This window comes from Salvelinus fontinalis, unplaced genomic scaffold, assembly GCF_029448725.1.
Source record: "Salvelinus fontinalis isolate EN_2023a unplaced genomic scaffold, ASM2944872v1 scaffold_0258, whole genome shotgun sequence".
Lineage (NCBI taxonomy): Eukaryota > Metazoa > Chordata > Actinopteri > Salmoniformes > Salmonidae > Salvelinus > Salvelinus fontinalis.
The window spans coordinates 101,818-114,531 of record NW_026600467.1 but is presented as its reverse complement, the minus strand read 5'-3'; the positions used below and the strand labels follow the sequence as shown (position 1 = coordinate 114,531).

Below are 12,714 nucleotides of genomic sequence, written 5' to 3'. Positions count from 1 at the left end.
TTTCATTGGCTGAATAAACTTTCTATCAGCTGAAAACTCTTAAACTATAATACAAACTGATCAGAAATATTATAGCATTGAACCATGAATGTACGATATACACATTAGTAGTGTACGGTTACAGTGTAAGCAGGGAAAGCTAAGCGTAACATTTTAATACAACCTGTCTGTCATTGTATTTCTTCTGTGTTGGCAGACTCACTGGCTGTAAACTCACAGACACATCCTGTAAAGTGTTGGCCTCAGTTCTCAGTTCAAACCCCTCACACCTGAGAGAGCTGGACCTGAGCTACAATGACCTGAAGGATTCAGGAGTGAAGCTGCTCTCTGCTGGACTGGGGAATCCCCACTGTAAACTGGTGACTCTGAGGTCAGTATTATATATAGTGTCATCGAAAATAGATATGAAGTGCACGGTATACTTACTACAATCTACATCTGATACCTCACTGTCTGTCTTTTGACTGATTCTGCTTTTTAAACTGGACTGGTCAGTCTACTCAAATATTTGTACTATACATTTTTCTATCTGCAAGCAGAATTTCAATAATTTGTCATTTCTTATCATGATACATTCATTAATTTATAGATAGATATTGCAGGTTTCAGGACACTGATGTATCTGAAAATTTTGAATAAATATACTGCCACTATTTTCTCCACCAAAGAATATCAGTGTGGTTTTAATATGATTTGACTCTTTGCAGGCTGTCAGGCTGTGGAGTCACAGGGAAAGGCCGTGCTTCTCTGGTCTCAGCTCTGATGTCAAACCCCTCACACCTGAGAGAGCTGGATCTGAGAAACAATGACCTGAAGGATTCAGGAGTGAAGCGGCTCTCTGCTGGACTGGGGAATCCCCACTGTAAACTGGAGACTCTGAGGTCAGTATTCCTGTAGTTGGACAACAAGTGATAACTGTTCACCAGATCCACATGTGTTTACCAGACACACATAGTCCACACCATATGTGTTTGGACAGTGAAGCTTAAGGTTTTAAATTTGGTGCTATGCTCCAGCATTTTGGATTTGAGATAGAATGTTTCATATTAGGTGACAGTACAGAATGGCATCTTTTATTTGAGGTTAATGGTGAGAGGTTAGCATGTTTTATTGTAGCCTCTGTTATTGGTAATGGTGAGAGGTTAGTATGTTTTGTTGTAGCCTCTGTTATTGGAAATGGTGAGAGGTTAGCATGTTTTGTTGTAGACTCTGTTATTGGTAATGTTGATAGGTTAGCATGTTTTGTTGTAGCCTCTGTTATTGGTAATGGTGAGAGGTTAGCATGTTTTGTTGTAGTCTCTGTTATTGGTAATAGTGAGAGGTTAGCATGTTTTGTTGTAGTCTCTGTTATTGGTAATGGTGAGAGGTTAGCATGTTTTGTTGTAGTCTCTGTTATTGGTAATGGTGAGAGGTTAGCATGTTTTGTTGTAGACTCTGTTATTGGTAATGTTGATAGGTTAGCATGTTTTGTTGTAGCCTCTGTTATTGGTAATGGTGAGAGGTTAGCATGTTTTGTTGTAGTCTCTGTTATTGGTAATGTTGAGAGGTTAGCATGTTTTGTTGTAGTCTCTGTTATTGGTAATAGTGAGAGGTTAGCATGTTTTGTTGTAGCCTCTGTTATTGGTAATGGTGAGAGGTTAGCATGTTTTGTTGTAGTCTCTGTTATTGGTAATGGTGAGAGGTTAGCATGTTTTGTTGTAGACTCTGTTATTGGTAATGTTGATAGGTTAGCATGTTTTGTTGTAGCCTCTGTTATTGGTAATGGTGAGAGGTTAGCATGTTTTGTTGTAGTCTCTGTTATTGGTAATGGTGAGAGGTTAGCATGTTTTGTTGTAGTCTCTGTTATTGGTAATGGTGAGAGGTTAGCATGTTTTGTTGTAGACTCTGTTATTGGTAATGTTGATAGGTTAGCATGTTTTGTTGTAGCCTCTGTTATTGGTAATGGTGAGAGGTTAGCATGTTTTGTTGTAGTCTCTGTTATTGGTAATGGTGAGAGGTTAGCATGTTTTGTTGTAGTCTCTGTTATTGGTAATAGTGAGAGGTTAGCATGTTTTGTTGTAGACTCTGTTATTGGTAATGTTGATAGGTTAGCATGTTTTGTTGTAGCCTCTGTTATTGGTAATGGTGAGAGGTTAGCATGTTTTGTTGTAGTCTCTGTTATTGGTAATAGTGAGAGGTTAGCATGTTTTGTTGTAGACTCTGTTATTGGTAATGTTGATAGGTTAGCATGTTTTGTTGTAGCCTCTGTTATTGGTAATGGTGAGAGGTTAGCATGTTTTGTTGTAGCCTCTGTTATTGGTAATGGTGAGAGGTTAGCATGTTTTGTTGTAGCCCCTGTTATTGGTAATGGTGAGAGGTTAGCATGTTTTGTTGTAGCCTCTGTTATTGGTAATGGTGAGAGGTTAGCATGTTTTGTTGTAGTCTCTGTTATTGGTAATGGTGAGAGGTTAGCATGTTTTGTTGTAGACTCTGTTATTGGTAATGTTGATAGGTTAGCATGTTTTGTTGTAGCCTCTGTTATTGGTAATGGTGAGAGGTTAGCATGTTTTGTTGTAGTCTCTGTTATTGGTAATGGTGAGAGGTTAGCATGTTTTGTTGTAGTCTCTGTTATTGGTAATAGTGAGAGGTTAGCATGTTTTGTTGTAGACTCTGTTATTGGTAATGTTGATAGGTTAGCATGTTTTGTTGTAGCCTCTGTTATTGGTAATGGTGAGAGGTTAGCATGTTTTGTTGTAGCCTCTGTTATTGGTAATGGTGAGAGGTTAGCATGTTTTGTTGTAGTCTCTGTTATTGGTAATAGTGAGAGGTTAGCATGTTTTGTTGTAGTCTCTGTTATTGGTAATAGTGAGAGGTTAGCATGTTTTGTTGTAGACTCTGTTATTGGTAATGTTGATAGGTTAGCATGTTTTGTTGTAGCCTCTGTTATTGGTAATGGTGAGAGGTTAGCATGTTTTGTTGTATCCTCTGTTATTGGTAATGGTGAGAGGTTAGTATGTTTTGTTGTAGACTCTGTTATTGGTAATGGTGAGAGGTTAGCATGTTTTGTTGTAGCCTCTGTTATTGGTAATGGTGAGAGGTTAGCATGTTTTGTTGTATCCTCTGTTATTGGTAATGGTGAGAGGTGAACATGTTTTGTTGTAGCCTCTGTTATTGGTAATGGTGAGAGGTTAGCATGTTTTGTTGTAGCCTCTGTTATTGGTAATGGTGAGAGGTTAGCATGTTTTGTTGTAGCCTCTGTTATTGGTAATGGTGAGAGGTTAGCATGTTTTGTTGTAGCCTCTGTTATTGGAAATGGTGAGAGGTTAGCATGTTTTGTTGTAGTCTCTGTTATTGGTAATGGTGAGAGGTTAGCATGTTTTGTTGTAGCCTCTGTTATTGGTAATGGTGAGAGGTTAGCATGTTTTGTTGTATCCTCTGTTATTGGTAATGGTGAGAGGTTAGCATGTTTTGTTGTAGCCTATGTAACTTTCTCGCTCATTATTATTACTGATTCATTCATGATTCTGGCATCAACAGGATTACTTTAGTAGTGTTTAGAAACATGTACTCACTTAGAAAGATAATTACTCCAGTTATCATCCACCACTGAGTTTCTATTGGGCAAAGCACAACCAAAACAAACTGCAAGTACAATCAACTAGTTTGAGTCACAGGCTTGATGTTGTCATTGTGTTCAAGGAATATGGGACCAAATACTAAACTTTTGACTACTTTAATACACTATAAGTGAATTGGTTAGAATACTTATGACTTCTTCAAATAGGGGGACTAGATACATAAAATGCTTTCATTTCTAAACAGTGAAACAGATATGTTATAAAAAACACTCAAATAAATATTGACATTATAGACTGTCACCTCATATGAAACATTTGATCTGAAACCCAAAATGTTGGAGTATAGAGCCACATTTAAAATGTTTTCTTCACTGTCAAAATAGATATGGTGTAGACCATGGGTGTCAAACTCTGGCCCGCGGGCCAAATCTGGCCCGCGGGGTAATTATATTTGGCCCGCGAGACAATACCAAATTACTACTAGAGCTGGCCCGCCGGTATTATACAGCGCATTCACCGCTAATACTACGAATCCCATAATGCTCTGCTGTTGTTTTCGCGCGCCAATCAGGACAGGACCCAGAAACGCCCTCTCCTCTGTGACAGTAGTCATAGCAACATAGACGCTACAACTGTCAGCGCGCTATCCCTTCCCAAAAATGGCGAAAAGAAAGGCAGAAAACAGGAGCTTTCTGGACAAGTGGGAGGCAGAATATCTGTTTACATATGTAAAAGACAAACCTGTTTGTCTTGTTTGTGGAGTCAACGTGGCTGTAAGTAAGGAGTACAACATTAGACGACACTATGAAACGAAACACCATGACAAATACAAGGACCTGGACATGACTCAAAGGAGCCAGAAAGTAGAGGAGATGAAAAGAAGTTTGGTTTCACAACAGAATATGTTCAAAAAAGCCACATCACAAAGTGAGGCTGCTGTAAAGGCTAGTTATATAGTGGCAGCAGAGATCGCAAAATCAGCCCGGCCCTTTAATGGGCTTGAATGGTTGATTGATTTATTATCATTTTATTTGTAAAATTATTAGCCAGTGGAGAAAATGTTTATTTTGGTATTTAAATCAGAAGGCTGCAAATAGAAAAGAGGCATACGATTTTTATTTAAATTTTATTTATTTAATAAATGAATGCCATTGATGTGTTTTTTCATTTGAAATTCGATTTTGCATGTCTCCACTATTAAATTATATATTGTATGGTAATAAGCGATGCTTGTTCCATATTCAATGTTAAAGCAAAACTTGTTTGGGTCCATATTAAAAGGTTCATTTGTTCAATGTTGGCCCGCAACTTTGTTCAGGTTTTACATTTTGGCCCACTGGGTATTTGAGTTTGACACCCCTGGTGTAGACTGTTTACTCAATACAATCTAAATCTGATACCTCACTGTCTGTCTTCTGACTGATACTGCTTTTTAAACTGGTCTGGTCAGTCTACTCAAATATTTGTACTAATCATGTTTCTATCTGCAGGCAATACTTTGATAATTTGTCATTGATAATAATGATACATTAATTTATGAATAGATCTGGCAGGTTTCAGGACACTGATGTATCTGAAAATGTTAAAACGTTATACTGCCACTATTTTCACCACCAAAGAATATCAGTGTGATTTTAATATGATTTGACTCTTTGCAGGCTGTCAGGCTGTGGAGTCACAGAGGAAGGCTGTGCTTCTCTGGTCTCAGCTCTGAGGTCAAACCCCTCACACCTGAGAGAGCTGGATCTGAGTAACAATGACCTGAAGGATTCAGGAGTGAAGCTGCTCTCTGCTGTACTGGGGAATCCCCACTGTAAACTGGAGACTCTGAGGTCAGTATTCCTGTAGTTGGTCAACAAGTATTTGTATTGTATTGTATTTATTATAGATCCCCATTAGTTCTTGCTAAAGCAGCAGCTACTCTTCCTGGGGTCCAGCAAAATTAAGCCAGTTTATACAATTTTACAACATTACAATACATTCACAGACTTCACAACACACAGTGTGCCCTCAGGCCCCTACCACATACCTACAGTACTAAATCCATGTTTATCGTGTGTGTGTGTGTGTGTGTGTGTGTGTGTGTGTGTGTGTGTGTGTGTGTGTGTGTGTGTGTGTGTGTGTGTGTGTGTGTGTGTGTGTGTGTGTGTGTGTGTGTGTGTGTGTGTGTGTGTGTGTGTGTGTGTGTGTGTGTGTGTGTGCCAATCTGTGTATCTCTTTACAGGCCCCTCTGTTCCATAAGGTGTTTTTTTAATCTGTTTTTTAAATCTAATTTTACTGCTGCATCAGTTACTTGATTTGGAATAGAGTTCCATGTAGTCATGGCTCTATGTAGTACTGTGTGCCTCCCATAGTCTGTTCTGGGCTTGGGGACTGTGAAGAGACCTCTTGTGTCATGTCTTGTGGGGTATACATGGGTGTCTGAGCTGTGAGCTAGTTGTTTAAAAAGACAGCTCTGTACATTCAGAATGTCAGCACATTTTACAAATACTGGCAGTGATGAAGTCAATCTCTCCTCCACTTTCAGCCAGGAGAGATTGACATGCATATTATTAATGTTAGCTCTCTGTATACATCCAAGGGCCATCCGTGCTGCCCTGTTCTGAGACAATTGCAAATTTCCTAAATCCTTTTTTGTGGCACCTGACCTCACGACTGAACAGTAGTCAAGATGCGATAAAACTAGGGCCTGTAGGACCTGCCTTGTTGATAGTGTTGTTAAGAAGGTAGAAACTAGGGCCTGTAGGACCTGCCTTGTTGATAGTGCTGTTAAGAAGGTAGAAACTAGGGCCTGTAGGACCTGCCTTGTTGATAGTGTTGTTAAGAAGGTAGAAACTAGGGCCTGTAGGACCTGCCTTGTTGATAGTGTTGTTAAGAAGGTAGAAACTAGGGCCTGTAGGACCTGCCTTGTTGATAGTGTTGTTAAGAAGGTAGAAACTAGGGCCTGTAGGACCTGCCTTGTTGATAGTGTTGTTAAGGAGGTAGAAACTAGGGCCTGTAGGACCTGCCTTGTTGATAGTGTTGTTAAGAAGGTAGAAACTAGGGCCTGTAGGACCTGCCTTGTTGATAGTGTTGTTAAGAAGGTAGAAACTAGGGCCTGTAGGACCTGCGTTGTTGATAGTGTTGTTAAGAAGGTAGAAACTAGGGCCTGTAGGACCTGCCTTGTTGATAGTGTTGTTAAGAAGGTAGAAACTAGGGCCTGTAGGACCTGCCTTGTTGATAGTGTTGTTAAGAAGGTAGAAACTAGGGCCTGTAGGACCTGCCTTGTTGATAGTGCTGTTAAGAAGGTAGAAACTAGGGCCTGTAGGACCTGCCTTGTTGATAGTGTTGTTAAGAAGGTAGAAACTAGGGCCTGTAGGACCTGCCTTGTTGATAGTGCTGTTAAGAAGGTAGAAACTAGGGCCTGTAGGACCTGCCTTGTTGATAGTGTTGTTAAGAAGGTAGAAACTAGGGCCTGTAGGACCTGCCTTGTTGATAGTGTTGTTAAGAAGGTAGAAACTAGGGCCTGTAGGACCTGCCTTGTTGATAGTGTTGTTAAGAAGGTAGAAACTAGGGCCTGTAGGACCTGCCTTGTTGATAGTGTTGTTAAGAAGGCAGAGCAGTGCTTTATTATGGACAGACTTCTCCCCATCTTAGCCAATGTTGTATCAATATGTTTTGACCATGACAGTTTACAATCTAGTGTTACTCCAAGCAGTTTAATCACCTCAACTTGCTCAATTTCCACATGATTTATTACAATATTTAGTTGAGGTTTAAGTTTTAGTGAGTGTTTTGTCCCAAATACAATGTTTTTAGTTTTATAAATATTTAGGGCTAACTTATTCCTTGCCACCCACTCTGAAACTAACTGCAGCTCTTTGTTGAGTGTTGCAGTCATTTCAGTCGCTGTAGTAGCTGACGTTTTTAGTGATGAGTCATCCACATACATCGTCACACTGGCCTTACTCAAAGTGGCATGTCGTTAGTAAAAATGTAATAAAATAATATAAAAAATAAAAACCTGTTCACTCAATGACTAACTTTTCACCAGATCCACATGTGTTTACCAGACACACATAGTCCACACCACATGTGTTTGGACAATGAAGCTTACAGTTTTAAATTTGGCGCTATGCTCCAGCATTTTGGATTTGAGATACAATGTTTCACATTAGGTGACAGTACAGAATGTAACCTTTTATTTGAGGTTAAAGGTGAGAGGTTAGCATGTTTTATTTTTCTAAATGGTGAAACAGACATGTATTAAACTACCCTCAAATAAAAGGTGATACCCTCAAAGAATAGCAGTGTGGTTTAAGGCACAAGGCGAGACCCAGATGACACGGGAGGCAGATGGTTAAAGTCTTTGATATTTATTAATATACTAAAAGGGGTAGGCAAGAGAATGGTCGTGGACAGGCCAAAGGTCATAACCAGATCAGAGTCCAGGAGGTACAGTGTGGCAGGCAGGCTAGAGGTCAGGACAGGCAGAATGGTCAGGCAGGCTAGAGGTCAGGACAGGCAGAATGGTCAGGCAGGCTAGAGGTCAGGACAGGGTCAGTAGAGGCCAGGACAGGCAGAATGGTCAGGCAGGCTAGAGGTCAGGACAGGTAGAATGGTCAGGCAGACTAGAGGTCAGGACAGGCAGAATGGTCAGGCAGGCTAGAGGTCAGGACAGGCAGAATGGTCAGGACAGGCAGAATGGTCAGGCAGGCTAGAGGTCAGGACAGGCAGAATGGTCAGGCAGGCTAGAGGTCAGGACAGGCAGAATGGTCAGGCAGGTTGAGGTCAGGACAGGTAGAATGGTCAGGCAGGCGCGTACAGAGTCCAGAAAACAGGCAAGGGACAATAACCGGGAGGACTATCAAAAAACAATAGAAGCAGGAGTAGGGAAAAACGCTGGTTGACTTGATGAACATACAAGATGAACTGGTACAGAGAGACAGGAATCACAGTGATATATACACCAGGGAAACACAGGGATATATACACCAGGGAAACACAGGGATATATACACCAGGGAAACACAGGGATATATACACCAGGGAAACACAGGGATATATACACCAGAGGAAACACAGGGATATATACATCAGGGAAACACAGGGATATATACACCAGAGGAAACACAGGGATATATACATCAGGGAAACACAGGGATATATACACCAGGGAAACAGGGATATATACACCAGGGAAACACAGGGATATATACACCAGGGAAACACAGGGATATATACACCAGGGATACACAGGGATATATACACCAGGGAAACACAGGGATATATACACCAGGGAAACACAGGGATATATACACCAGGGAAACACAGGGATATATACACCAGGGAAACACAGGGATATATACACCAGGGATACACAGGGATATATACACCAGGGAAACACAGGGATATATACACCAGGGATACACAGGGATATATACACCAGGGAAACACAGGGATATATGTGTTGTTTTCCTTTCTACCGAAACACCAGAACTGGTCCAACTTGCAGATCTCTGAACCAGCTGTTGTACCACTTTCTGGTACAACAGGGTCAGCTGACCTGTCACTTATCAGATTTCAACCAATGGAAAATGACGAAAAACAGAATGACATTCAAAATGATGATGTACTTGAAACAACAGATATTTCATTTGACTCAACTAAACTAGATGAGCTCAGTAATTGGATGAAGAATTGAGTGTTTGAGGACGTCAAAGACATTGGCCAAAAATGTGTCTCAACAAGGTGGGTGTGTCCCTTAAAGAACTGGAATAGTGACAAAAGACTCATCTAGTGGCTAGAGGTTTAGAGGAGCTGGCTGCTAAACAACTCCCAAACGACTCATCTAGTGGCTAGAGGTTTAGAGGAGCTGTCTGCTAAACAACTCCCAAACGACTCATCTAGTGGCTAGAGGTTTAGAGGAGCTGGCTGCTAAACAACTCCCAAACGACTCATCTAGTGGCTAGAGGTTTAGAGGAGCTGGCTGATAAACAACTCCCAAACGACTCATCTAGTGGCTAGAGGTTTAGAGGAGCTGTCTGCTAAACAACTCCCAAAAGACTCATCTAGTGGCTAGAGGTTTAGAGGAGCTGGCTGCTAAACAACTCCCATAAGACTCATCTAGTGGCTAGAGGTTTAGAGGAGCTGGCTGCTAAACAACTCCCAAACGACTCATCTAGTGGCTAGAGGTTTAGAGGAGCTGGCTGATAAACAACTCCCATAAGACTCATCTAGTGGCTAGAGGTTTAGAGGAGCTGGCTGCTAAACAACTCCCATAAGACTCATCTAGTGGCTAGAGGTTTAGAGGAGCTGGCTGCTAAACAACTCCCAAACGACTCATCTAGTGGCTAGAGGTTTAGAGGAGCTGGCTGATAAACAACTCCCAAACGACTCATCTAGTGGCTAGAGGTTTAGAGGAGCTGGCTGATAAACAACTCCCAAACGACTCATCTAGTGGCTAGAGGTTTAGAGGAGCTGGCTGCTAAACAACTCCCAAACGACTCATCTAGTGGCTAGAGGTTTAGAGGAGCTGGCTGCTAAACAACTCCCAAAAGACTCATCTAGTGGCTAGAGGTTTAGAGGAGCTGGCTGCTAAACAACTCCCAAACGACTCATCTAGTGGCTAGAGGTTTAGAGGAGCTGGCTGATAAACAACTCCCAAACGACTCATCTAGTTATATTCCATTCCATATATTCCATATATTACACCATTATAGATATGGTGTGGACTGTATACTCAATACAATCTAAATCTGATACCTCACTGTCATTATAGATATGGTGTGGACTGTATACTCAATACAATCTAAATCTGATACCTCACTGTCATTATAGATATGGTGTGGACTGTATACTCAATACAATCTAAATCTGATACCTCACTGTCATTATAGATATGATGTGGACTGTTTACTCAATACAATCTAAATCTGATACCTCACTGTCATTATAGATATGGTGTGGACTGTTTACTCTGTTTAATCTAAATCTGATACCTCACTGTCTGTCTTTTGACTGATACTGCTTTTTAAACTGGTCTGGTCAGTCTACTCAAATATTTGTACTATACATTTTTCCATCTACAAGCAATACTTTGATAATTTGTCATTTATAATAATGATACATTCATTCATTTATGAGTAGATATGGCAGGTTTCAGGACACTGATGTATCTGATTATATTGAAAAAATATACTGCCACTATTATCACCGCCAATGAATATCAGTGTGATTTTAATATGATTTGACTCTTTGCAGGCTGTCAGGCTGTCTAGTCACAGAGGAAGGCTGTGCTTCTCTGGTCTCAGCTCTGAGGTCAAACCCCTCACACCTGAGAGAGCTGGACCTGAGCTACAATCACCCAGGAGACTCAGGAGTCAGACTGCTCTCTGCTGGACTGGAGGATCCACACTGCAGACTGGAGAAACTCAAGTATGTAGAGGGTTTATGTCAATGTTCATATCAGACATGTTTGACTTATCAGGCTAGTTAAGACAATCATTCTCACCACCACTTGGACAAAGTTATATGCTGACTGTGTGTGACTTATCAGGCACACTGGAGACACACACACACACACTGGAAACACACACAAACACTGGACAAACACTGGACACACACACACACACACTGGAAACACACACACACACACACACACCGGAGACACACACACACACACCGGAGACACACACACACATATACTGGGCACACACAAACTGGACACACACACTGGACAAACACACACACACACACTGGACAAACACACACACAATGTGTGTGTCCAGTGTGTCCAGGGTGTGTGTGTGTCCAGTGCCTGTGTTTGTTTGTGTCTGTGTGTGTGTGTGTGTGTGTGTTTCTCCAGTGTGTGTGTGTGTGTCTCCAGTTTGGGGGTGAGTGTGTTTCTCCAGTGTGTGTGTGTGTCTCCAGTTTGGGTGTGTGTGTGTGTGTGTTTGTTGACGTCTATAACAAAGTTATATTCTGTGTGTTTGAGTTCAGGTGTATCCCTCAATGACTGTCTGTTCTTCTGCTCACCACTACAGTGTGGAACATGGTGGAGAGAACACAATGAAACCTGGGCTTAGAAAATGTGAGTATTGACTGCTGTGAAGAATATGACTAAGAATAAGTCTTAATTCAAGTTAAGTCAAAGTCAAAGACCACCATCATTACTTACTTGGTCATATTAAATATCAGCTGTAGTTCTACAGAAGCAGAAATCAGGGAAACCAAAGTTTACAAAGAGTTGCTTTGACAATGTGTGTGTGTGTGTGTGTGTGTGTGTGTGTGTGTGTGTGTGTGTGTGTGTGTGTGTGTAATTAATGGGAATAAGTGTGTTTTATATTACCATACAGTATAACATATGATCATTCAACAAGTCTCAAGTTACCTTAACTTCTCCTTTTGATACCTAGAAACATCTACATTAAATGAATTAGTGAAAAGTGAGTTAACATTCTAATGTGAATGATGATGATTTCTAATATTGTGTCTGGTTTCATCCATCAGATGCCTGTGATCTCACACTGGACCCAAACACAGTAGACAGACGCCTCTCTCTGTCTGAGGAGAACAGAAAGGTGACATGTAGGAGAGAGGAGCAGCCGTATCCTGGTCACCCAGAGAGATTTGAGGACTGGGGACAGGTGCTGTGTAGAGAGGGTCTGACTGGGCGCTGTTACTGGGAGGTAGAGTGGAGTGGGATAATGGGCGCTGGTATAGGAGTGACATATAAAGGAATCAACAGGAGAGGAGAGCTTAATGACTGTTGGCTTGGACACAATTCCTGGAGTCTGATCTGCTCTGACAACAGTTACATTGCCTGGCACAATAAGAAACCCACTGTCATAGGCATCCCCCCCTCCAGCTCCCACAGAGTAGGAGTGTATCTGGACTGGCCAGCCGGCACTCTGTCCTTCTATAGAGCCTCCTCTGACACACTGACCCACCTGATCACATTCATCTCCACATTCACTGAGCCCCTCTATCCAGGGTTTAGGGTTTATGACTCCTCAGTGTCAATAATCACCTGACAGACACACACACACACACACAGTCTTGTATTTGTAACCATTTTAGGACTCCTCACAAATACGTACCTGTTGAGGACCCTGCTTTCTAGACATCATAGAAGCACAGAAATTACACTCATGAGAATTTATTATGAGGAAATCACC

The 12,714-nt window shown here is 41.3% G+C and overlaps 1 protein-coding gene across 1 annotated transcript; it reads left to right on the top strand.

The window, feature by feature from the left end:
* The first annotated feature begins 404 nt into the window (after nucleotides 1-404).
* LOC129845259 (ribonuclease inhibitor-like) lies at nucleotides 405-11,760 on the top strand. Its single transcript, XM_055913132.1, has 5 exons — nucleotides 405-409; nucleotides 708-881; nucleotides 5,216-5,389; nucleotides 10,799-10,972; nucleotides 11,581-11,760. The coding sequence occupies exons 1-5, from the start codon at nucleotides 405-407 to the stop codon at nucleotides 11,636-11,638; spliced, it is 585 nt and encodes a 194-aa protein (XP_055769107.1). The 3' UTR covers nucleotides 11,639-11,760.
* The last annotated feature ends 954 nt before the right edge of the window (nucleotides 11,761-12,714 follow it).